This window comes from Patagioenas fasciata, chromosome 13 (genome assembly GCF_037038585.1).
Source record: "Patagioenas fasciata isolate bPatFas1 chromosome 13, bPatFas1.hap1, whole genome shotgun sequence".
In the NCBI taxonomy this organism is placed as follows: Eukaryota; Metazoa; Chordata; class Aves; order Columbiformes; family Columbidae; genus Patagioenas; species Patagioenas fasciata.
Genome location: NC_092532.1, coordinates 5,741,742 through 5,767,511, shown reverse-complemented (window position 1 = coordinate 5,767,511; position 25,770 = coordinate 5,741,742). Strand labels below are relative to the sequence as shown.

The 25,770-nt window shown below is 44.9% G+C and overlaps 1 protein-coding gene across 13 annotated transcripts; it reads left to right on the top strand.

Annotated features, from left to right (window-relative positions):
- The first annotated feature begins 1,422 nt into the window (after positions 1–1,422).
- Positions 1,423–24,624, top strand: SALL1 (spalt like transcription factor 1). Of its 13 annotated transcripts, none has more exons than XM_071814462.1 (5): positions 1,423–1,445; positions 9,531–9,623; positions 18,095–18,158; positions 18,518–21,507; positions 22,579–24,624. In XM_071814462.1, exons 2-5 carry the CDS (start codon positions 9,534–9,536, stop codon positions 23,017–23,019), a joined length of 3,585 nt encoding a protein of 1,194 aa, XP_071670563.1. In that variant the 5' UTR covers positions 1,423–1,445; positions 9,531–9,533; the 3' UTR covers positions 23,020–24,624. The 13 variants fall into 13 exon arrangements, with proteins under 13 accessions (XP_071670563.1, XP_065704467.1, XP_071670560.1 ...); XM_071814460.1 differs by lacking the exon at positions 1,423–1,445 and adding an exon at positions 8,687–8,941; XM_071814463.1 differs by lacking the exon at positions 1,423–1,445 and adding an exon at positions 9,172–9,326.
- The last annotated feature ends 1,146 nt before the right edge of the window (positions 24,625–25,770 follow it).

Here is a 25,770-nt window from a genome sequence, read left to right as displayed (position 1 = left end):
TTTGGGGTAGATTAGGGTTTATGGCTAATATTTAATGAACACAATATAAACATCTACAATCATCAAACCATAAAATGGAAGTATTTTCAATTGATTCCAAATTTTGTAGCCTACATTTATACTTAGTGTTATAATATGTATGTTTCCAAACAGTATTCCAAAAAGCTGTCTTTCTACACTGGTTCGAGCACAGAACATCGCATTCTCTGTGCTGATACAGAGCTCCTTTAAGCAGATACACTTCCAGTGCTGATATACTTGTGTATAATTCTTCCAGATTAAATTCTGGCTGTTTCTAGACATTCCCAGTTATCATTTTGATTGATTTTATGAGAATGACAATAAGGAAACAAAATAATCGGAAATGCAAAGCATATTCTACAGTTCATTTCTGAAAGGAGAGTCAATCCCATGAGAACTTTTCTGTATTGTGTAACTGGTTATGATTATCACAAAAATAATTGTGTGCTATAACAAAAAAAAAAAAAAAGGATGGAAATTACCAGTAACAGATTTGCCTTTGGTTTTTTCATATTGTCTTTGAGTAATCCCTGTGAAGAACCAAGATTACCTGTGGTTAACAGACTGAACAGGTGGTTTAAGGAGCTGTATTCCTAAAATGTCGTAGTGGTTTTGCTTAGAGACAGAGCGAGCAGATCCTGCAGCTCCCCTGAGCGCAGTGACCAGCACCAGCTACGCGATTTCGTTGCTTTAGGCAAAACATGAAATGCAGGCCCCTCGCAAGGCACGGTCACCAGCACCAGAAAGTGTTACACAACATTCTGCAGCCCTGGGCAGCTGCGTGGCCCCGGTGGCCATGCTGGCCCTGACTGCAGGTGTACCTGTGTCTTACCCATTAAGTTCACATCCATCTCACTTCTTACCTTTGCACAGGTTTATCTAATTGCTTCTGCTCGGCGTGGCTCCCATCGCTGAGCACGGGGAGGTGTCGGCCCATTTCAGAGCGATGCATCAGCTGTGGGACAGAGGAGCAGTGGGTCTGGCAGCCCTGGGAGAGCAGCACAGGCTGAAAGGGAATTTTTCTATTAGGAAATCCTAGGAGTGAAACAAAGAGTAAGTGGATGATACTGCTTGAACAGAGCAAGTGCAGTAATGTTATTGTGCGGGGAGATTGCATGTGCCGTGTCAGGGAGGACAATGCTGAAGGGGAAGGAGGGAATGAATTATATTTATCCTCTGTTTATTTCCACTTAATTCAGTACATTTACAATGTATTGGGCTCTCTGTTTTCCTGAAACTGTTATATTATAGCTTTGCTTGTGCTTTCAGGTAGCATAAATATGGAAGCCGCTTCAACTGCAGGAAAAGCCAGGTTGAGTAAACCTCAGAGACAGAGCAAGTGACTTCAAGCCCTGAAATGTATGGGAGTGCAAAGGTATGCAACTGTCAACTCAACGTATTAACAAGAAACATCTTATGAAGAGGTACGTTATTTACATGTTAAGCATTGTCATTGGTGCCTTGTCTAGATCTTTTTTCTGTGTAAGAGTTGTTTATGCTCATCTGAAGTTAGTAATTGGCCTGATCTGGCACGCTCACACAAATACATCTCCTCTCACGAATCAGTTTGTATAGACTGGGGGCATATTTTATTTGCAAACAGCTGGAAGAGCTTAAGAAGTTACTGTACCATGCACTGTTGCCCCACACAGGAGATTTCCATCCTGGCTGACAGAGGATGTGCTCAGGCTACCGCAGGCTGGGCTGGGAGAGCCCGCCCGCCGCTTGCCCCAGCTCGGCTGGTGGGACAATGTCTACAGGCGTGGGACGGTGACAGGTGGTGGCCAGAAATGACATATTGTGTCCCCACAGCTAACCCCCACGGGAGATTTGTTCATATGCAGTTCTAAACTGAACCACTGGCCATGCGCTGCATCCTGCGCGAGGAGGAATTGCCCCAGTGATGCATTTGGGATGGGGCACTGACTTTGCAAACTCAGGACAAGAAAAGTGGCTTTTCATGGTGTCAGAAGCAAGTATAGGATGTATCCCACAGCTTTATGAATGGATGTAGAATAAGCACTGGTGTCTGAAGTAAGTTCTTCCTAAATGTACTGTGTTGTTGTCTTACATTCGAAGCTGATTCTTCCTCTTTGCTCTGTCCATTGCAGTACTTATGTCACATAATGATGGTTGAATTGCTGAACCAGTGCAGATTGCGGCTACATTTCTCTTTGCATGTATGATTTTGCACCAAGTGCCTTTACTATGATCTAAAACTTGCTTGCTCGTGCTTTAAATTCTTATTTGGGCAGCACTTCAAGGGTGTCAATATTGAGGAGCAAGCCCAGAGGATCTTGGTGATCGTGTACAGTCCCAGGGAAAGTATTAGACTGCAGAAAGCTGCTTACAACATGCAAATAAACATGTTCTGCAATCCAGGACACTCCATTTGAGATGGAATTTGAAGTTCTGTGATGGAAGACTGTAACACAGAATATGTAACTCAGAGTGAGATTCAATTTGTACAGCCAGGCTGAAAGTCCAAGCTTACCAGATAAAGCACATGAAGATTGGAAAAGAAAAATTTTGTAAACCCAAAATCTGGTTTCTGGATTTGTGAGGAAGGGTCTTTTTTAAGTCTCCTTTTGAGGACTTTTGTGATTGGAGCTTTTCTTAGGAAAGCAAAAGAAATTGTGAGTGGCAACTGGATGAGCTCGGCTTGATGGAGCAGTTGTTCTCAAGGCTGTCTCTGGGTCACTGATGTAGCTGTTGATGGGTCAGTAAGAGCTGGCGGGCAGCTCACTGCTCAACTCTTCCCCCTCTTTCCTCCTATAGAATTATTCTAAGAAATCAGAAACTCTTGGAGCAATGGCTGTTGTTGCTATGTGAATGTTAAATGATCACTAATGGGAAGAAAACAGTAAAACTGCGGCTGGGGGATCAAATGGCTCTGTGATGAAACGAGCTCCCCACAAGACCCAGATGACGCATGTGCAGGTCTGTGAGGGATCAATTTTGCAATCCCGTTAACAGACTGGCCCAAACTGGGGCAAAAGGTGGATCTTGAGGACTCTACGTAGCTCAGGCACAGAAAGCAGAATGTTATTCATGAGGCATTTACTTTATTGCGACTAGCGGCTGCCGAGCCAGCGTCTTGCGTTGATGCAGAGTAGGACAATTTTCACGTTGTAAACACCACACGTTAATCAGGGCACCTCAATATTACGCAAACAAAACCGATGTACTTACAAATACTTGCACGGTATTTGAATCAAAAATATGTCACGAAAATGAGAGGGGTTGTCGGGTTCATTTGATCAGGTAAGAAATTGGGGACTCTGCAAGCGACATTTCCCCTGAGGTCTGAGACATTTTTCTCCCATAATCGCTGCACGTTCTCCACATTATAAATGAAACCTTAAAATGTAAATAAAAACGCGCGCTCTGTAAATCTGATTTGACAGGAGAATCTTTTTGTGACAACAGGTCTCAGTTGGTTAGATGATTGCCATGTAGCAAATCGCCTGTATGTTCCATTTCACAGACAATTGCCCTGTGATATTTTGGCCTTGTATTTGTGTTTTGACAGACTACAGAATTTTTGTGTAATTTTGTTTTGAAGGTAAGTAAATCCTAAGGGAACACTTTTTTAAGAACACTTTTTTCCTTAGAAATCCTGCAAAATACAACCCTCAGTCCTACTCCTTCATTTGCTTTTAAATGGCTTCCACCTCCATATTTTATCCCATTTTAAATAGTGCTTTGATGAAGAAATGATAGCTATGATATTTTATAAAAAATCGATGCTAAGAGAATAGATACTGGGTGCGGAGCAATTGTGGCTGTGAAGTTTTCCTGCTGTATAAAGGCACTTTTCTTAAAGCAAGATGTTTGGAGGAAATCTTGACTGATAGGTAGTTACATCTCATCATCCAATATCAGATGGATTTTTTTCATGACTCTTCTTTTGACATGTACATATTTCAGTGTCTTTTTTTTTTCCCCCTGTTCTACCCAGAGTTATTTCAGTGATGAGAGACATCACAATATGTCTTTGGAAGACGTCTTTGCAGCCTCGAATGGCTTTTAAAAATTTGTATCTAAGAAGAAATCTGTGTCACTTCATTTCTAAACTTCTGTTTTTCTGATGGAGGCACATGCTGCCTTTATTTGGCTGTGATACAGTAGGATATAAAAAAGAAACAAAATTAAACTGTGATGTAGAGGCATGTGGCTTGCAGAGAAAACTTCCCCTGTGGCATCAAATAAAATTCTTGCTTCTCTATAGAACTAATAGACTCATTCTGTACATACATGATGACCAGTGTTTAACAAATCGGTGGGAAAGGTTTCTGACTTAAGCAGCCTGCCAGAAATACCCTCTAATTTATTTCATTAATGTAAAAAAAAAAAAAAAAGGTATATAAAGGTTAGAATTATATCTTGGGATCAATAATGGTGTTGAAATAGCAAAATTTTCTCAAGTGTATGGTATTTAATTTTTTTAAAAGCTTATTTTTAATATGGGAAATGAGACATTCTGCTCTTTTTTAAAAAAATCTAATAGAGGAATTAATGATAGGCTTTAGGATGTGAGAGTATTTGTAATTACTAGCACACTCTAAGTTCTCTGTGTAGTCGTGTGAAAGTGTCTGCAAGTCCTTCGCAGTGCTGCATATTTACCTTTCTGTATTTTTTTCTTCCTTGTGGGCTGTACATACAGAATAGTTGCCTGTACATGGATGTGGGATATTGCTGGTATCTTTTTATTCCTCGGTTTTTCACTCTCTTGCCCGAGAAAAAGGGTTTTCCATCCAGCTTGTTTACTTCATGATTTATGTCTAAATTGACAGAGTCCTTCGGAGGCATTCGTGTTAAATTTGAAACAAACATATTTAATGCTCGCGCTGTAATAAAACAGCTAAAAGAGCAGATTAAAAAGATATTCACAGAGGGGTCTGATTGATTGAGGGATTGATTTTACTACTTTTCCCGTAGGTGGGTAGTGATGGCTGTAAATCTCTTGATAATCATTTCAGAAGCACCTTCATCAATAAACTCAAAAGGGACAGCTAGGTGTAAAAATTTGCCAGGCATCAGGTCAAACAAAAGGCAGCAAATGTGGAAAGAAAGAATGGAATGAAACGGTCCCACCTTGGCCCGTTCTGGCATGAGTCACGTTCATTTTCATCCCGGCGGCGGGGGGGTTCCCATCACCGCCATGCCCGGGGGTTTGGGGTACACAGGGGGAGGCTCTTTCCCTCTATTTTGTTGGGTAGTTTTTTCCCTTTGGCTCAACCCGTATTGCTTACGATTCAATTATGCGGCTAAAAGCTTGTGTTTGTGAGCAATGATCAATTATTAGTTGTCAGGAATAATGGGGAAAGATTCAATTCTGGTGCCCTCCGTCCTTTTTTTTTTTTGATTTTCCATGGGACGTTACGAGTAGAAAATAAATTAAAAAAATAAATAAGAGAGCAAGGCAACCTGGGGAGGCGGGGGGGGGGAAGCTGCCAGCATGTCCACAAAAGTGTTCATACCTAAACCCACACAGGCACAGCACTCGCAGTGTCCTTATTGAATGGCGTGATCCAGGCTATTGATAATAAAACAATTCCAGATAACTGGTGCTCCCAGCCCCTGGGTAGCTGCGCCCCAGGACCGTCTCAAAAGTTTATTATATATCGGAGCACAAAGCCAAGTTCCCAGCTGACTGCAGCATCTGGAAGCCCCTAATTACACACATTTCTAAAATACGTGTAACGTGTGTTAGCTGGAAAACGGCTTAGTCGAGAGGGAGCGATGTTTGAAACTTGTGCAGTGTGTCCTATTTTTTTGCTTAAAAAAGAAAGAAAAATGAGAACATAGAAGATAGAGAGGAAGAGAGGAAAAAACCCCACAACTGCTCCGCTAACTGCAAAGCGGGTATTTAATTCGTGTGCAAACGGGAATGGTTCGATTTTGGAGAGAAAGCGTTTTCCTGCCGGTGCTCGGTGCCTGCGCGGGGCAGCGCGGAGCCGGCGCGGAGCCGCAGGTTGGGCTGAGCCGGCCCCTCCGAGCTGCTCCGGAGCGGGGGATTTGCAAAATAAATAAATAAATAAATAAATAAAATAAAATGAAATCAGTTGGATTTCCCACCCCCCCGGATCGTTATTAACGATGTATTATAACTATGTGGAGCTTGTGTAGCTTTTAACCCCTGCGTGTTGAGGGTGTTTGTGTCTGATCGCAAACCTTAATAACAATAATCCAGTCTAGTGTGTTGCATCTCATTGAAAACGTCTCTCAGCAGAATGAACTGCAAATTATCCCCTGTTTACCATCTCCCTTCAGTGCTCATCTCAATGAACTGGAGATCGATCCCCGCTACGGCTGTCTTCCAGCCGGGCTGATTTGCATTGAAGCACATTAGAAAGCCTCCCACCTCCATTAAAAAAGAATAATCCGAGGGAAAAAAAAAATTAAAACACATCTCCAAGGTGTGGCGGGGAGGGAAAAATATCTGTCACTGTCATCTGGAGCTTCGAGAGGGAAAACCCAAGATCAGAGTATTTACTCTTGTGAACTCTCACAACTTCTGTTAGCGACAATGACGTTTAATTGATGTATTGCTATCAACAACAATAAAGACCGATTTTTCTCTAGCCCTGGCAATGCTGCTCTGCCCCCACCCTTTCCCCACCCCTCCCGGCCCCCAGTGAAGGAGAGGAAAACAAACAATAAATAATCAAGCGGTCCTAGATGAAATACCAGGCGCCGCTTTATACACTAGCGAGGGAGAAGAGAAACGGGAGGGGGAAAAAAAAGTTATAAAACTTAATTTCTCCAGATTAATTTATTTTTCTTTAACCCACTGTTTTTCTCCTTATTGTTGCTTTTTAATTACCAGTCCACGGCCGCCTTTTTCCAGCCACGAAGAAAAGGTACCGCGCATCTGGGGAAATTTGTCTTAAGCTTAATCGACAAATGTATAATGAAATTGTAACCGCGAATAATTCCGGGAGAGCAGCTAGATTAGAAACCGTGGGAAGCTAATGGAGTGAGTGATACAGACACACGTGTAAATAGATCCGCGTGGGTATTTTGTGGGCATCTCTGTGTGGCGAGCTCTAAGCAACGCGTACGTTTCTATACGTTCAGGTTCGGTTTCTTTGCCACCGTCTCGGGGTAAGGAGGGTGACAGTGACAGCCTGCGCGGAGTGTATCCATCTCTGCCGAACCATCTCTTTAAATATTCAGTGAAAAATAATGTCATGTGAAGTACCACCTATAGCAACATTATTATCTTCATTCTTCAACATCAGCCCCGCTGATGGCTCCGTTTGTCTTTTGCTCAAAACCTACTGTACCCGGTGCTGCGGGGAGGGAGGGGGGTCGCCCTGTGCAGGAATGAAAAGAAGCGTCAGTGCCTACTTTGCAAATCCTGGAGTGGCACCTGGGAGGTTTTTTCGGATCGTATGCGTTTGTTTGTTTGGGGTGTTTTTTTGCCGCTGTTGGTTTTTTTCCACCCTTCTCGCTAAACGTTTTACAGTCTCCTTCGTTTAATAATGCGAAGAAAACGCGAGTGAGCCGGTTCCTCGAATGGGAAGGTTTCTCCCTCTCTGCCTTCTCCTCTCGCTCGCTCTCTAGGTTTTACCGGCTCATTTGAAATTGAAATGAGTTGTATCTGATCAGCCTCTTGCTTTTACAGAGAGTTTGTTAATATTAATACGGGAAAAAGGAGTAGCTTCAACAGCAGAGTAAATAATCCAGCGGGGGGAGTGGGAGGAGAGAACACTAGATGGGTCAGGGTGGAGAAACAGAAATCGCCTGAGCGGTCGCTTCTCCCAGCTCGGTTTATTTTCCGGAGTAACTTTTCATGCCCGGAGCAGTGACACGCGAACGGGTGCGGGGAGCGGAGAGCGTCGTTTATCCGCAGTGTCCGTGTGTCGCTGGGTAGACGAGATATTAAAAATAGTATCGCCTGCAGCCTCTTTGCAACTATAGTTTTTATTTCAAGACCGTGAAATTCGCTTGTAAGAGATTCCTCCTCTGCAAGTAACACCCGAGCGTAAAAGTTTGATGCGCGGTGTATTGCACGGTAGGAGCGCAGCGCCCGCACCGTCCCGGTGCTTGAAATATTCAGGATTACGCACAACCAGCGACCCGGGGGAACGCAGCGACAGCCGCACCGCTCTGCCCGCGGAGCCCCAGCGCCTCCGCCCGCGGCCGCGCAGCCCAGCGCCCAACTCCGCGGAGCTCGGCGGGCCCCGCGGAGCGTCCGCGGCGGCTTCGCCTGCGCGCACCCCCGGCCACAAGCTCCGGCGCGGGGACCCACGGGCCGCTCCGCGCCCTTCACTCCCCCCGCTCCGCTCTACGCGGCCGCGGGCGCCTCCGGCAGGCAGATGCGCATCGCTCGGTCTCCCGTGTCCGAGAGGGAAACAAAAGTCAGGAGCAATCCCACGGGTGAGCGGGGGCACCCGTGGCGCCGGGAGGGGCAGGGAAAGGCGGAGGGGAGGGGAGCGGGGCGCACCGCCCGCTCCCCGTACCCCCCCGGCCTCGCCACCGGCCGGATTGACTCGGGGCGCAGCCAACCGGCGGCGGGGGCGGAGCGGCCGCCTGGTCCTCCCGCCGCTCCCAGCGGCGCCCTAATTGTCCTGGGAATGTGTGAGGTAAAAAACAAACCCTTCCTATTTTCAGCACCCCTCGGGCCCGTGATATATGGAAAGAGAAAGGGGTTGTGGGGGGGAAGGCGGGTGAGAGCTGAGGGAGGGCGAGTATGGATCTTTATTTGCAAATGCGGAGAGGAGAAGGAAAAAAAAAAAACAACAAGGAAAAAAACCAACAACAACAACAGCACCAAAAATACTCGAAACTTTTTGCAGCAGCGGGACGGAGCGAGCGGCGGGGCCGGGCGGCAGCGGCAGCGGGGCCGGGAGCGGCTCCCCCCGGGCTGACACTTGCTGGGCGCCGCCGGGGTTCTGCCCCCCCCCCAGCCGTACGTCCCCTCCATCGATTATTGCTTACCCTGCCCTCTCTCCGCGGGGTTTTGAGCGGGGGGAGGGGAAGGGGGGAGATTTAAAAAAAAAAAAAAATTAAAATTTTTTTAAAAAAATAAGAAAAAAGTGAAATGTAGCGCAAAAGCAAGGGAGGCAGGGCGGCGCGGGGAGCCCGTCGGGGCTGGAGGAAGGGGCGAGTGGAGACACATTCCTATAGTAACCGGGATGGCGCGATGCAGCCCCAGCTGGTTGCTAAGAGGGTTAAACTGTATCCAAACAGCTTTGGGGAAATCCAGCCCCTTCTCCTGCCACATGGATCGACTCATTGGGTGGGAGCGGCGGAGAGACAAGGGTCTCCAGCAAATCAGCGCCTAATTGATTAAGGCGAGCTGGTTTGAATAGAGCTGGCCATGTGCCAATCGCCTTTCAAAGAGCCCCTCTATGATTAATCGCAATGCATTATTGATAATCATAATTATAGCAGGACACATGCGCGGTGCGCGGAGGATTGGGGAGGCTGGGGGGGGGAGGCTCGATTTCCGTAATTTTGAGAAGATTTTTTTTTAGTAATTTTTTATTCTGCCCCAGCTGATGTTTGAGCCAGCATGTCGCGGAGGAAGCAGGCGAAGCCTCAGCATTTCCAATCCGACCCCGATCTGGCCTTGTTATCCCAGCGAAATGGTGAGTTCTTCTCCTCTCCCTCGCACACATTTTAACACAAACACACACAAAATAGATCAACTTACCTTGCGGGGAGACGGGACCGCGCCGGGCAGCGGAGCAGGACAGCAAGGTCTCCCGGAGTTACGGCCGGGGGGGATCCTTCTGGGGTTTTGGTCCAAGTTCTTGGCTTTTATTTTAATATTTTTGAACTCAGCGTTTTGTTTCGCCTGTTTCTTAACGAAACTCCAAACTCTTTCCGTTTTTTTGATGTTTTCCCTCCGCCCTCCCCCCGCGGGGCGGTCTGGCATCCTGAGCCCGCGGGAGATGGATCCGCGCCCCCCGCGCCTTTCTCCGCGCCCCGCGGAGCGGGGGAACAAAGTGGGGCTACCGCGGGGTGGCTGAGCCCGGAGCCCCGCGGGACGGATGCCCCGTCCGGCCACACACGCCGCCCGGCGCCGTCCCCCCGAAAGGGGCGGAAAACCCCCCCGGGCACCCACTTTCTTGCCTTCCCCCCCCCCCCACCCCTTCCGCAACACCCCCGCGGACCCCAGCACCCCCCACCCTCCCGCAGTCCCGCCGAGTGGGGGACGCGGCTCCGCCGCTGAGCAGCCCTGGCCTCCGGCTGCACCGAAAGCTTCCTGGAGGCGGAAAAGTTGCCGCCGCAGGGCCGGGCCGCGGAGGGGATCGCCCCGACCCGGGAGCTGCCGCCTCCGCGCCGGGCTCCGCGTACTCTCCGCACCGGAGAGTGGCTCCGTGCCCACCAGCGCGGAAGCTCCGGGCAGAGCGGGGATTTGTTTTTAAATCCCTTTTTTTTCTTATTATTTTATTTTGTTTTCTCCGCTTTCCCCTTCAAGTAGGTGAGCGACGAATAAACGCTGCCTTTGTGTCCGCCAGGATTTGGACAGGGAGCGTGCGAAATATTTTTTTCTTATTATTTTTTGTTTTCCACTCCCCCCTGCCGCTTTTCCCTTCCCCCTCCCGGGAGAAGGGGATTTCGGAGTTCAGCGCAGCCCGGCGGGCGGCGGAGGGGACGTGCCCCTGCCCGTACCTGCCCCGGGACGCGGCGTGACAAGTGGCCGGCGAGAGCCGCAGCCGGGAAGGGAGGCGGGGGCCGGCACGGACACCCGGCCCGGGGGCAGCGTCCCCCCCCTGCGCCCGCCGGTCGGCCCTCCCAGCGGCCATGAGGAGGGCGACCGCCGGGGGACAGCGAGGGGACCCGGCAGCGGCGGGCGCGGAGGGCTCCACGGGGCAGAAGCGCTTCGGCCGGGCAGGTAAGGGAGGGCCGGGGCGCCGCGTTTCCCCCTTCACCACCCGGCCCCGCCGATCGGAAGCACCGGGGACTGCCCCCGGCAACTTCCCGAGTAAGCGTTGCCGCGCTCCCCTCCGCACCCGCGGCCGCTCCGTGCTCCGGCGGTGCCTCCTGGCCCGGGCCGGCCGGGATTGGCGGTACCGAGTGCGGTGGCGGAGCGCTCGGCTGCGCGGGGGCGGAACGCGGGGAGAGGGTCCCCGGCTCCGTGCGAGAAAGCAAGTCGGAAAGTTTGCGGGATGTTGTTCTGCCTCTATGAGCGTCTACCCGGCTTCCAAAATCCCCGGGACCCCCTCTTCGTCAACCAGCGAATATAGCACCGCTCGCTTCGCGTAGCTGTGCCGAAAGATTCCTTAAAAGTCATTTGGTTCCTGGGAGGCGACTTTTTCTGTAATTTTTTTTTACCTGAGTTTTGAGAACTCTCGAGTTCTGTCTTTTGCTCAGCATAATCTCCTGTCTCATCTCAGTAAACGTATTTCTTTTTCTTCCGATATTATTTCTACTTCCTCTTGAAGTTTGCAGCAGGAGTTGGGGATAAAACGTTATTTTTTTTAAATTTATCTTTCATCGGCCTCCTATGAAAGAATTCAGGACTTCTTAAAGTGAGCAGAAAAAGGGAAAGCTGAAATGGAATTTATCTTGCTGGGAAAGCAGAGAGGGATTTTTCACATCTTCACTTTGTACGATCACATCTTTTGACGTTCGCTGGTTTTGTTTTTAGTAACTGGAACAGATCAAAACACCCTCTTTAAAAGTAGCCGTTTTCTTCTGTTTTTAGTCTTTTGATCTGATTTTGCACGTAATTTTCAAATGAAAGCCAGTGGGAGTGTGAGAAAGGAATGTTAACTGAGCAGCTTTGCTGCCTGTTGCTAAAGGATGTGCTTGTGCGAAGTTGGATTTTGCCTGAAATGATGGCATGGAAGCGAAGCTTTTGTTTAGTTTGCGTGGCTATCGTAAGTGAAGCAAGTAAATAACAAAGTTTATTGTTTTTAACAAAGACCGACCGGTTTTCTAGGAAAAGCAGTACGCTTCACTATAAAATCTGTAGGAGCCTCCCCCACCCTCTAATAATAGTTGTAGATTATGGCTGGTTTACATGAGCAGACGTTAAGTTTTGAGTAAGTTGCCTAGAGGGTGTATTTTGTAGCGGTGGTTCAGGCTTCAGAACGCTGTAATAATACTACTAATGTTAGCACAGAGCTGCCCTCCGCCTTGCCGGGGTCTCCAGCCCTGCCAGCAGCTTCACACCCGAGCGAGACAGGGTGGGCGAGCTGGGCTGCGGACGAATTTGCATGATAAGCCTTGAAACTGCAAAACAAAACCTCGGAATTGCAAGCGCTGCTTTCTCCTCCTTGTGTGCTGCGAGGGCAGGTTTGCTCGTTCAGCTGCTGTTCGCACAGGGCTCAGGGAGCTGGAGCATCGCTCGTCCTGAGGACACTTGCAGGAAGGTTCTGCTGGGCAGTGCTTTGAGCGAATGAATAGAGCGGCCCCCTGAAAATTTCTTGCATCTGATTTGAATTCTGGCTTGTTAGAACTTTCTGCTATGCTTTCATATCTAAAGATCGATAGGGAGAAAAGTTCCCCAGACTGCAACAGCATGTATATTTTTTTTTTCCCAAAGTTCAAAGCTCATGCAGTTCACTCATACCAGGAAGACTTTCCACTTAAAATGTATTTTTGGTGCAATGAATGGAGTAAGTTTACCCTTGTAAAATCCTGTGCGTGTACACGTTTGATAAAAGTTCGCGTCGGATTAACCAGAACAACTCTTAGATTAATAGCAGAAATTACTTGCAGCGTAAATTATATTCAACAAGTAACTAATTACTGGTAGGAAGTGGGGAGGAGATTGTGGGATTATATCCTTTGTTAATAACTCCAGCCACTTTCATGACACTGAAGATTATTTTTTGAGTTGGTTAGAATTGCATTCCCAACTTTCAAAGAATATTCTTGAGCGTAATTTTCCAAAGGAAAAGTTATATCGGGGGAAATAAAGCAACCGGACTTTGAGGAAAAAAAAATATTCGCTGCTCTTCCATAGAAGGGCTTGTCAGACTCGGTGCCTTTTCATGTCAGTAATGGATTTGGGGAAATTCCCGCTGCAGCATTATGGTCATCCACGTAGTTGTTACTGGGTCCATGAAATGAGAGAAATTATGATCGCTTTCTCTAGTAAGATCTGAGGGACGGGGCGCTTAGGAGAAATAATTGCTTAGTTAGGCTGCTTTTAGCTTGTTACGTAATTAGGCCTTTTTGTGCGCTAACTGCGCTCTGTCAGTTCGGGATCCAGACACTTGTGTTTTTCCAAAGGTGAGCCCGAAGTGGAGGGGGCCTTGTGAAATATCACTTATGCAGATGCAATTCAGGAATAATTACTGAAACCCATATGGTAGAAGTTGTCTAAACCCACTGTTAGTTCAGGCCCGTTTTGTGTGTGTTTCCCCCGCATCTTTGTCTCGCTGCAAAATATTTATGTTTTAGTTTGTACTTTATTTATCCTTTTGATGCTAAGTAGCATCTGGCTCCCTGAGGACGAGCCCTCCTGTATATTTAGCTGTGCCAGTGCTTATTGCATAACTGGCTTTTAACCATATTTGCGCTTTAATTGTGGAAACATGAATCTTTATTGAAGTGACCCGAGGTGCCTCTCAGAAAACACAATTACGTTTCTTGAAACTGTAAAAAAAATTTAAAATAATTAAAAAAAAAAAAAAGCGAAAGGGGCAGCTCCTGCTAAACGCCCATCAAAGCAGCTTTGCTGGCTGTATTTTCTATAGGGGAAGGTGCATCGCACCTATGTGTTCCGCAGCCTTGGAAAAATGAAAGTTGCAAAGCGCAAGTGAAATCGTGGCTGCGTGTCTGTGTGGCTGGTGCTGGGGAAGAAAAAACCCTTAAGTGTTGAGCTGTTTTAACCTTTGCTAGCCTCCTTCCATCCAAAGGTGACAGGGTTCAGATCACAATATGTACTTCAATATCTTGCCAGTGACCCCCGAATTGAGTCTTACTGGTTGCTTAGCAGGAAGTTGGTAGTTTATTTTAGCTTCACCTTATCAGCTTTGCTTCTTTTGCTAACCCTATTCCCCTGTCACCCCTCAGATGCCAGACCCCCGAAGCGGAGATTGACAGGTAGTTCCCATAGCTCCGTTTTACCCTCCAAACAACAGGGATTTAGTTTCTTGTCCCTTTGCCAATGTTTATGTAGCCAAAGTTTAGATATAGCCTTAAGGAGCCTTTTCTTTTACGTGTCACTGGAACAGTGGAACTGCACTGAACTTTTGGAAGAAACTGTTGCAACTGGAACCCCATCTAGTGTTCGTTTTGATTCATCCATAAGGAAGGCTTCATTTTAATTGTGTTCATTAGGATGAATTTGTTCATAGTTTCAGGATCGCTTGGGATTATTAGGTTTTTTTTACATCAGAGAAAATTTAGTTTTAACGTATAGGAGAATTGCATTACCAGTAATGATATGGAAAAGTTTAGAAACCGAGTTAAACACGAGCACAAACACCCACCTTATCTTGTGAGTAATTTTCTTCTGAACAAGTTGTTACTTTAAAACTTGCTGTTTGTAAATGGGTTAAAGGAAGGAGAAATGAAAGGTGTGTGTGTGTGCATTGGGGACAGATGTACTTTAAAATGTTAATGCACATTGGGGGTGCAGAAAACATCTATTTTGAACTGCGGAAAAGTTGGTAGATATAGAAGCACTTTATTATTGTAATAGGAATTTTAGTGAGAAGTCATTTTGGAAACATTTATATATAAAATAAATGCATTAAAAACAAAATATTTGGGGGTTTTCAAACTGTAAGTTCCTTGTTCGGTTGCTTCGCTTTGGAAGGCAGTTGTTTATTTTTTTTCTTTTTTACAAGTTTGTTAAGGATTATGGAATGTTTTGGTTCCCATTCTGGAATATGCATCTCAAGTGGCTCAAAATTCCCAAGTTTGAAATGAATGATAAGTTTCAGATGAATAATCTAGATTGAGCACAACAAAAAAATTCATGATCCTTAAGAAACCAGTAAACTGAAAAATCACCATCTGACAGGGGACTTGCAATACAAAGTATCCTTAATGTATTTTGAAGTTGTGGACATTTTGGGGAAAAAAATAAAAATGCTGCGCTTTTAATTTTGCATCTTCTCAGTCCTTTCAGATTTACTTTTACCTTTAATTGTGTAAATGCTGCATGAAAGCGAGATGGAAGGATCTTCACTGTGACAGGCACAACAAAGAAACTTTATTAGTCAGGTCACCAATTACTAGATTATTCAGAACAGATTATTCAAGGAAATATATTAAAAGCTAGCAGATGTGGTCAGATACAATAGTGCTTAACTATGCACTAGAAGCCACACTGTATTCTCCAACTACAAAACACAGAATCGCACTTTTAAAAACCTATATGATTAATCCTCCACTGCTGCTCAGTAGTGAACCTTTTCACTCCTCTATAATAGCGGTCGGTGTGGACTGCAGAACGTTTGAAACCCAACGCTAATTTAATTGAAGCCTTTTAAAAGTATTTTTGCCTTCTTCCCCCCCCCGCCCCCGAAAAAGATTGTTTAAACCCCATTGAATTGAATTGCCAAATACCGAAATGAAAAATCTTCCTGTGATTGAGGCACAGATGTTACCATGTTGCTTGTGATGTGTGCGATAGCTGAATTTCCCCAAGATTCATGTGCTTAACCTTTAGATTAGAAAACATTCAACTTTGCATTAAGCAACAATATAAATAAGTTTCTGATACAGAGGATAGGTATGTGGATTAACTTTCACTTATGTAAGAAAAAATATATGGGGTAATTTGTGAGTGAAAAAGCATCATATATGCTCTAATTTTAGGGCAGAAGTGCTAAATATTTGGAGCAATTCCATTGTAATGTGTATAATTGATGAAGTCAGTTTTCTGATTTTCCTTGCTAGTTATTTAGTTCTGAATCTGCCATTATTTGTCTAAGCACAGCTGACCAAGCAAAACTGTGTTTTAAAGTGGCTTTATGTTTTGATAAATGTGATCTGGTTGAAAAGTATTTTCCACTGAATGCGGAGCTTAATAGAACATGCTGACATAATAGTTTTAATGCATTTTGTTGAAAATGTGTGAACAAACAGAATAGCTTTTGTTCCTTCATAATTGGCTGTAAAAGTAGATGGAAACATAACCATTACATATGGAAATGTGTGAGGAGAAAGAAATAACATTTCTGTTGAATATATTAGGAATTGCATTTCCTAGTTTAAAATAAGCATCTGAAATGGATGCATCTTTTGAAATTGGTTGTCAAAATAAAAAGCCTTAAGTGGAATGTTTGTCATATTATTTTTATCCTGAGTTAAACAACACGATTGCTACAGGAAAGCACGCAACTTTAATAAATTTCATTTTAATATTTTTTCTTCATTTTTTTGCTCAGTAAGCAGAAAAACATTCCTAAAAGCGCTTAAAAGATACATTGGAATCCACCACTGATAGCAGGATTAAACATTAATTTAGCAACTAACCACAACTGCTACTTTCCTTTAGTTTCTTCACTCCATTACAGTGCTAGATACATTGCCGATATTTTTGCTGTGCTCGTACTAAAGTCTGTAGCCAGGCATATAGCTGGATAAAATACTGTCAGAAGCAAAAATAGAAAGTGAAGCGCTAGTAATCTGCACGGCACGTCAACTTCTTTGCCTTACTAAAGAGAAACATTTTAAGGTTCAACTCATTAAGCGAAGAAAATTAAAATGAAATGATTTACAGGAACTCTTACTTTAGCTTTCTCTGAGATTTAATTTGGAAGTCAGGGAAACTACCTATTATCTGATTTAGTATAGGGGAGAAACATGCAGGGAGGTAATCCTTGAATTAAACAGTTTTTTTCACAGCCTTCCAAGATGACCACACACCATTTGTACAACAGAAGTTGGTGTCCTCATGCTGAGCAAACAATAGGGAGCCATCCTGTCTTTGAATAGGATCAGCTAGTTGAGAGTCAGATTTTTTTGTGTGTTTAATTTACAAATGGATCCTAGTGATAAGAAATGTGAGCAACTAGTGGAAACAAACACGCAATGAAAGGATTTTATAATGAGAGGTTCAGTACAATCTGTTAAACAATTGAGAACAGTTAAGAGCAAATAGTTTTTAAATGCATTCAGACTAGGAAAATTGCATAGCATTATCAAACTTAAACCCAAGAATTATCTCTTATTGTATGCGAACATTTCCTTTTAACTGCTCATCTTTCTTGATGTTTATTCAGAAATGTAAAACTTCTGCTGGCTTTATAGAGAAGAGGCCAGATCCCGGTGTTTGTTACTCTGGTGTAAATTCATGATATTTCCAGTGGTTGTCAGGATCTATACAAGAGTTTTCAGATCAGAATCCGGCAAGGAGTGATTTTAGTGAAGTGCCTGGTGGCAAATAGGACATTTGTTGAATTTCAGAAGCGTTGCTGGAGGCATTAAGAGTGGTCTTTAAAGTGCGTCGGCACTTTACCATTTTATGGCGTCACCATTTTATTAGGGATTTTTCTATTCAGTTCGTCTGTAACTGCAGCGGAATTAAGTTTGGTTGGAAATGAATCCATCTTGCTGGTTCAGAGCTTATACCTCCTGTAGCAACTTGGAAGAAATAAGGCGGTTGTCAGGCTGTGTAGCCTGGTAATACATACTTTTCTTTCTTTTTTTTTTTTCTTGTCAGCAACTGATTGGGACCTCGAATGACTACAAATTAGTTTAGTGATGGGGCAACTGTCACAGATATCTTTGAATCAGTTGAAAATGAACAAGGTTGACAGGAACGTGAGAGTCTAATGAGTCCTTCAAATGGCTGATTTGCACTCAGTGGACAAGTAGACAATAAGCAGTATGAATTATTGGAAATCAATACTTTGCTATGGAATTTCATTATGCTCCAATGCCTTCAGTTCATAGTATTTTATATTTTGATGGATTATCTGAAGCAAATGATCATCTAAGACACGGGGACTGATAAAGCTCCCTTGTACAGTTTTAAATGTTGCTTTTTTGTGAAGTAGAAGCATCGATCTATTTTCATGTACGATCTTAGTCTGGTTTACAATGTTAGATAAAAACAGTACTTTTAAATAAAATGTCCTGCAGATATTTTTTTTTCCCTGTTACTGTTTGGTTCCTAATCCATCATCTTTTGATGTTTTAGGAGACACAGAAAAGGGTCAAGCAAATCGAACCACTAAGAACAAGGACGCCCATGTCTGTGGCAGGTGCTGTGCTGAGTTCTTTGAATTATCAGATCTCCTGCAACACAAGAAGAATTGTACTAAAAATCAATTAGTTTTAATTGTGAATGAAAATCCAGCTTCTCCTTCTGAAACCTTCCCTCCTAGTTCCCCTTCTGATAATCCTGATGAACAGATGAATGACACAGTTAATAACACAGATCAAGTAGACTGCAGTGACCTTTCAGAGCATAACAAACTTGACAGGGAAGAATCCATGGATGTGGAGGCTTCCAGCATTCACAATAGCAGTAGCAGTTCCAAGAGCGTCAACAATAGTATTACAAGCAGTAACAGCTCCACAATGGGTACCTCAGCTGTAACAACCTCTCTACCTCACATAGGGGATCTGACGACATTAGGCAACTTTTCCGTGATCAACAGCAACGTAATAATCGAAAACCTTCAGAGCACGAAAGTGGCGGTGGCGCAGTTCTCGCAGGAGGCGCGATGTAACGGCGCGTCGAGCAGCAAACTGGCTGTGCCGGCCCTGATGGAGCAGCTCTTGGCGCTACAGCAGCAGCAGATCCACCAGTTGCAACTGATCGAACAGATTCGGCACCAAATATTATTGTTGGCTTCCCAAAATGCAGACATGCCAACGTCTTCGAGCCCTTCTCAAGGTACTTTGCGAACATCTGCCAACCCCTTGTCCACGTTAAGTTCCCATTTATCCCAGCAGCTGGCTGCAGCAGCTGGATTAGCACAAAGCCTTGCTAGTCAATCTGCCAGCATCAGTGGTGTGAAACAGCTCCCCCCTATACAGCTACCTCAGAGCAACCCTGGCAACACTCTAATTCCATCCAGTAGTGGCTCTTCTCCAAATATTAACATATTGGCAGCAGCAGTTACAACGCCGTCCTCAGAAAAAGTGGCTTCAAGTATTGGTGGCTCACAGCTCAGCAACCCACCAGTATCAGCATCATCTTCACCAGCTTTTGCAATAAGCAGTTTATTAAGTCCTGCATCTAATCCACTTCTACCTCAGCCCACCCCTGGTAACTCTGTGTTCTCCAGTCCCTTGTCCACTCTTGGAACACCTGCAGAGGATTTAAACTCCTTGACTGCCTTGGCACAGCAACGAAAGAGCAAGCCACCAAATGTAACCGCTTTTGAAGCGAAAAGTAATTCGGATGAGGCGTTCTTTAAGCATAAATGCAGGTTCTGTGCTAAAGTGTTTGGGAGTGACAGTGCCTTGCAGATTCACTTACGTTCTCACACTGGCGAGAGGCCGTTTAAATGCAACATATGTGGAAACAGGTTCTCCACCAAGGGAAACTTAAAAGTCCACTTTCAGCGTCACAAAGAAAAATACCCTCATATTCAGATGAACCCGTACCCGGTGCCAGAGCATTTGGACAATATTCCGACAAGCACGGGGATTCCTTATGGGATGTCTATACCGCCGGAGAAACCTGTCACGAGCTGGCTGGACAGCAAGCCGGTGCTCTCCACCCTGACGACTTCTGTTGGCCTGCCACTCCCACCAACAATTCCAAGCTTGACCCCATTCATCAAAACTGAGGAGCCCCAGCCGATTCCCATCAGCCATCCTTCCGCGAGCCCTCCCTGCTCTGTCAAGAGCGACTCGGGAGCAGCTGATCCCACGTCAAAAATTTCCAACGGACTTCCCGATGAGGTAGAGGCTGGTGCTTTGCCTACCTCAAATGGCAAAATGGAAGAAAACCCTCAAAACGCAAGCGCCGTCACGAACGCGAGCGGCTCCGTGAGCTCACCGGCGGCGGACTCGGGCTCCAGCGCTGTCGCCACTTTTACAAATCCACTGATGCCTCTAATGTCAGAGCAATTTAAGGCAAAGTTTCCATTTGGAGGACTATTGGATTCAACGCCAGCATCCGAAACGTCGAAATTGCAGCAACTGGTAGAAAACATTGACAAAAAGGCAACCGATCCGAACGAGTGTATCATTTGCCACCGAGTTCTCAGTTGCCAGAGCGCACTGAAAATGCATTATCGCACACATACCGGTGAGAGGCCATTTAAATGTAAAATCTGTGGTCGCGCTTTCACTACTAAAGGCAACTTAAAGACTCATTACAGTGTCCACCGTGCCATGCCCCCACTGAGGGTACAGCATTCGTGCCCGATCTGCCAGAAAAAATTCACCAACGCTGTTGTGCTACAGCAGCATATCCGAATGCACATGGGAGGGCAGATCCCCAACACCCCGGTCACAGAGAACTATCCTGAGTCAATGGAATCAGATACGGGATCTTTTGACGATAAGAATTTTGATGATATAGACAACTTCTCAGATGAGAACATGGAAGACTGTCCTGACAGCAGCGTGCCGGATACACCCAAATCTGCGGATGCGTCGCAAGACAGCCTGTCTTCTTCCCCTCTGCCCCTGGAAATGTCGAGTATTGCTGCTTTGGAAAATCAGATGAAGATGATCAACGCAGGACTTGCTGAACAACTTCAGGCAAGCTTGAAGTCGGTTGAAAATGGGTCAGTGGAAGGGGACGTTTTGACTAACGACTCGTCATCTGTCGGTGGTGATATGGAAAGCCAAAGTGCTGGAAGCCCTGCTGTCTCAGAGTCTACCTCTTCCATGCAGGCCTTGTCCCCATCCAACAGCGCTAATGATTACCACAAGTCTCCAGGTATCGAAGAGAAACCAGTCAGAGCTTTACCAAGTGAGTTTGCCAACGGTTTGTCTCCAACCCCTGCTAACAGTGGTGCTTTGGACTTGACATCGAGTAACACTGATAAAATGATTAAAGAAGAGTCTCTGAGTATGCTCTTTCCTTTCAGAGACAGAGGTAAATTTAAAAACACCGCATGTGACATTTGTGGCAAAACATTTGCTTGTCAGAGTGCCTTGGACATTCATTACAGAAGTCATACCAAAGAGAGACCATTTATTTGCACAGTTTGCAATCGTGGCTTTTCCACAAAGGGTAATTTGAAGCAGCATATGTTGACACATCAAATGCGAGATCTACCATCACAGCTTTTTGAGCCCAATTCCGGTATCGGCCCTAATCAGAACTCTTCGGTTATGCCCGCGAATTCGCTGTCGTCGCTCATAAAGAGTGAGGTGAACGGCTTCGTGCACGGCTCTCCTCAGGACAGCAAAGAAGCGCCCTCCGGTCTCGTCACCTCGGGCCCGCTGTCCTCCTCGGCCACGTCTCCCGTCCTGCTCCCCGCTCTCCCCAGGAGAACCCCCAAACAGCACTACTGCAACACGTGTGGGAAAACCTTCTCTTCCTCTAGTGCTCTGCAGATCCACGAAAGGACACACACTGGTGAGAAACCTTTTGCCTGCACTATATGTGGAAGAGCGTTCACAACAAAAGGCAATCTGAAGGTACTTTTCCCTCTTGCTGTTCTTAGGGTTCGTTTTCTCCTTGCTGGGGGTTTTAACTTTTTTTAACATCTGTTGATGTTGCAAGCAGTGGTACCTTTGGGTATCTGTGGCGTGACAAACGGTGTGTTTAGTCAGCTCTGGTAGACCTTGATGGGCTTTTGTTGAGCGCTCGCGTTGGCAGCCGGTCCGGAGCGTGAGCTGGTTTTGATGCTTAATTAAAATTCATCTGCCAGCAAAGACTGCCTGTGTAGAGGGAGAAATGGAACAGCCAAATGATGGTAAGGAGTGTTAATTAACAGAGAAATGCATTTTGTAACTCGCACACCTCTTTAAGAAGCGAAAGGCTCTCGGATGTGCTGTTTTTCATAACTATCGTGTAAGATGATGAGTGTTTAAAAAAACTATTAACATAATTCTGGAACTAATGGGTATTAATTTAATTGATTATATAACTAACATTTCCTACTGATATGTGTTTGAAAAAGCAAATATACTTAAGTTTGAGAACACCAGTTGAGCACTTTACTGTGTACATTTTTCTGTTGACAGAGTATTTCTCTAGAGGTTGCTGCCAGTAATGCGAGATGAATAATTACTTTCAGGCCATTCTGTCTATACACGAGGCTCTCCAATGAGCAATCAGTAAAGGATACTTTCTGCCTGTCTGCAGAGGACGTTTACAGGGTAAAGGGTGTCAAATACAATACTTACCATTGCAATGGAAGTGGACATAGCAATTCTAGCCCTGAAAGCAGCTATCTGCAATAGATGGAATAACGTCAAGTCATTATAAACTAAATACATGTAATAAAACAAAGAGTAACAAGCAATGCATTGTTCGGCAGAAAAGCAGGGTGTTCTGGGTAATGGCGATGGGCTAATCCAGAAGAAGTTTATTTATTATTCCAGATGGGAAATGGAGCCCTCCATCCGCTACCTGTAGTGCCGTTCATTATGTAACGAGACCGGACACTTTGGTGGCCTGCTGCCTTCTTTGTGATCAAAATAAGTTTGAAATCCCTGTCAACCCCTCTTTTTTGTTTGTTTGTTTCTTCCTTTCTTTCTTTCCAGGTTCACATGGGCACTCACATGTGGAACAGTACTCCTGCGAGACGAGGCAGGCGCCTCTCCGTGGATGGCCCCATGACGTTTCTAGGAGGCAATCCCGTCAAGTTCCCAGAAATGTTTCAGAAGGATTTGGCTGCGCGGTCAGGGAATGGAGACCCGTCCAGTTTCTGGAACCAGTATGCAGCAGCACTCTCCAGTGGCTTGGCCATGAAGACCAACGAGATCTCGGTCATCCAGAACGGCGGCATTCCTCCGGCACCGGGGGGCCTGGGCAACGGGGGCAGCTCTCCCATCAGCGGCTTGACGGGAAGCCTGGAGAAGCTCCAGAATTCCGAACCCAACGCACCTCTAGCTGGTCTGGAGAAAATGGCAAGCAATGAAAATGGGACAAACTTCCGTTTTACACGTTTCGTGGAAGACAACAAAGAAATTGTAACAAATTAGAAAAAAAAAAAACCACCTCCCTAAATAACATTCCTGCAAATAGTGCAACCTAGGGTTGCTTTTTTCAAGCTGCAGGCTACAACATTACAAAGACGTTCTTTTGTACCGTGTTCTACTTCTAGAGTTCTAAGAGAGCTTATTTATTAGTGATATAATCCTGCTTTGCAAACAAATGCAAGCATTAACTTTGGTCTCCTGTATTTTGAACTAAATACTAATCGACTAGAGTGCTGTAAACTTGCTGTAACATTTATGGCAGTTGCAAGTCTGTTCTGCTAGGTGATCTTATTCTGGCATTAACTTATTTTCTATATCCAGTTTAACATGAACTCTGGTATTGATGCAATGCCTCAGTGATGCATTAGGTCTCTAATAAAAGTCTGTATATAAGTGTACACTTTGATCCTGCTGGAAGTTTTATCAGCAAACACATTGTTTAATTTTTCCAAACAGACTTAAGAAAAGGACTGAAAGAACATAAACTGAACAGTGTGGGTCCTTTACACAGCTCAGTTTTTGATTTTTATTATAAAATTAAAACTGCTTTAATTTTTGTAGGTTTAACATTTTCCGTTTTGAACTGTTATTTGTATTGTGCTTTTTACTTGAGTCGTCTTAAATGTTAATACATTTCTGTACAGTAATAAGCACGCAGATTATTAGAGAAGATACTGAAGTGTTGTTTTGGTAGTTGAAACTGAGACGTAACATTTTGCCTTGTAGGTATATTCATTCTAGAAAATGTGCTGGACTTTCACAATGCTGCTACGTATGGCATCTTGAACAACTTCCGTGGACAACTGTAGATGCTCCTGTATATACAATAAGACATCACTTACTTTCATTAAAATGTACATATGTTCCGTACAAGACCAAGCCCTACTCCTTGACCAAGGGAACAAGTATAGTGTTTGTTTATTTTGTATTAGGTACTGGGGGGGGGCAGGGGGAACCTGGGACTGTTACATGCACTTTCTCGGAAAGTTGAAAGGAAAAGAGGTCCAGTTTCTTTAACATTTAATACTTACTAACAGCAGAGATACTGTAATTTTACTCGAGTAATCAAATACATTTTTGCAACAGATAAAATTCGCTGTCTCTGTGTTTTTAAAGTGTACCTGTATTTAGTAATCACTTTGTATTATTTAGCCTTTCCCTTGGTTAACACAAACTGTTCAGGTTGTATGTGTGTGTTTATATTTGTAAGTATGGGTATACATATATGTATTGCATATTAATTGCTAGTATATTTTTCATACCCCGTAATAGTGGGAAGTTTCTCCTTAACTATTCAACTCCTCCTCATAAAACTGTAGATATTTTGGCATTTTTGATTTCTTTATTAAAAAAAAAAGAAAATGCTGCTAGCAAAGACCTTATTGAGCCTAGGTAAGTTTCCTTTGAAGGAAATAATTTATCGCATTTAAGGCTTGATTTGGTTCAAATGCTTTATATTTGATATTAATTTTATTCTATGAGATTGTATGTTTGTGGCATGCTTACGCTGCTGTATCTGTGTTAAGATGTCCACTTGCAAGCCCCATATACTGTGTGGGGTTTATAACTTGATTGTAAGAAAGAAAAAAAGAATGCTTTGGCCTTGCACATGATTTGGCTTCCCTTATGCACCTGCAATGATCGTTAACCTCAGTGGGAGTTTGGGGGAACAGAATTCAGCCCAATATTTTCACCCAGTAGAGTTTTATCTCCTCAGATCATTATTTATGAAAAATAAATCAGTTTGGTTGCCTTCAAATCATGCCTTCAAAAATACCCCAACAGGAGTAACCAGTTCTATAATTCCAAAATTCAGGTATTTCGTGTTATAGGATTTTCTTTAAGATCAGTGTGGGGGTAGTTGCTTGCCTTTTAAAACAGGAATTAATTGCTTTGCTCTTCCCCCTACTAGCTTGCGTTGTGAATTGGGTATCACGGAGGATTTAACACTGAAAAGCTGGGGTGAGAAATACTTTTCTTGAGGACTTTTACCCTTCATATGGTGATGATTCCTTAGTAAAGTATTAACGCTGTAGTCTGAATACCTCTTGGACTTCATGTCTTCAGAACTTTTCCTGTTGGAATGTGATGATTCATCTGGTACGATGCACATTTTTGTTAACATGTAAGTTGTACACTAGAGCCAGCTGGCTTGTTCAATGTGAATATTTAAGAACTTCAAGTCACCTTTTGATCTCGGAAAAGAGGTAAATTAAACGGATTTTGATGATTTTATCACTGAAACACTAACTAATTCTCCTTTTAAACCGAGTTTAGAGTTGTGCAACAGGACAGCAAGGAAGGGTTAGCAAACCGCAGTGCTCCGGGGGGGCTCCCTTCACGTGGCTTGAGTTTCATTAATAAACGGCTGAACTCCAGCCCTGGGACCGGGAACCTCTGCGGTTGGAGCGGAGGCTCTGGGGGCCGAGGGATCCTCAGCCCCCGCAGGGAAGCGGGGGACTCGGGGGCCTTCCCCGAGCAACCTGGCTGCTCCGGAACGTGTGCACTTGGCGTTTTTAAGGAAAAAAAAAAAAGAAAAAGTTGGCAGTTTTCATTCTGGCGCTTTAAGCCTCGGGCGTGCCCGCGGCTGCGGCGCGCGCTGTTCCCGCGCGGACACCCCGCGCATACCCCGCGCACGCGGGCGACCGTTAGGAGCGACCGTTGGGGGCGGCTGAGGGATCGTCCCCGTCTCGCTGAGGGGGCGGCGGGGGCCACCCCGCTGCCGGAGGGGCTGCATCCCCCCCCCGGTCAGGT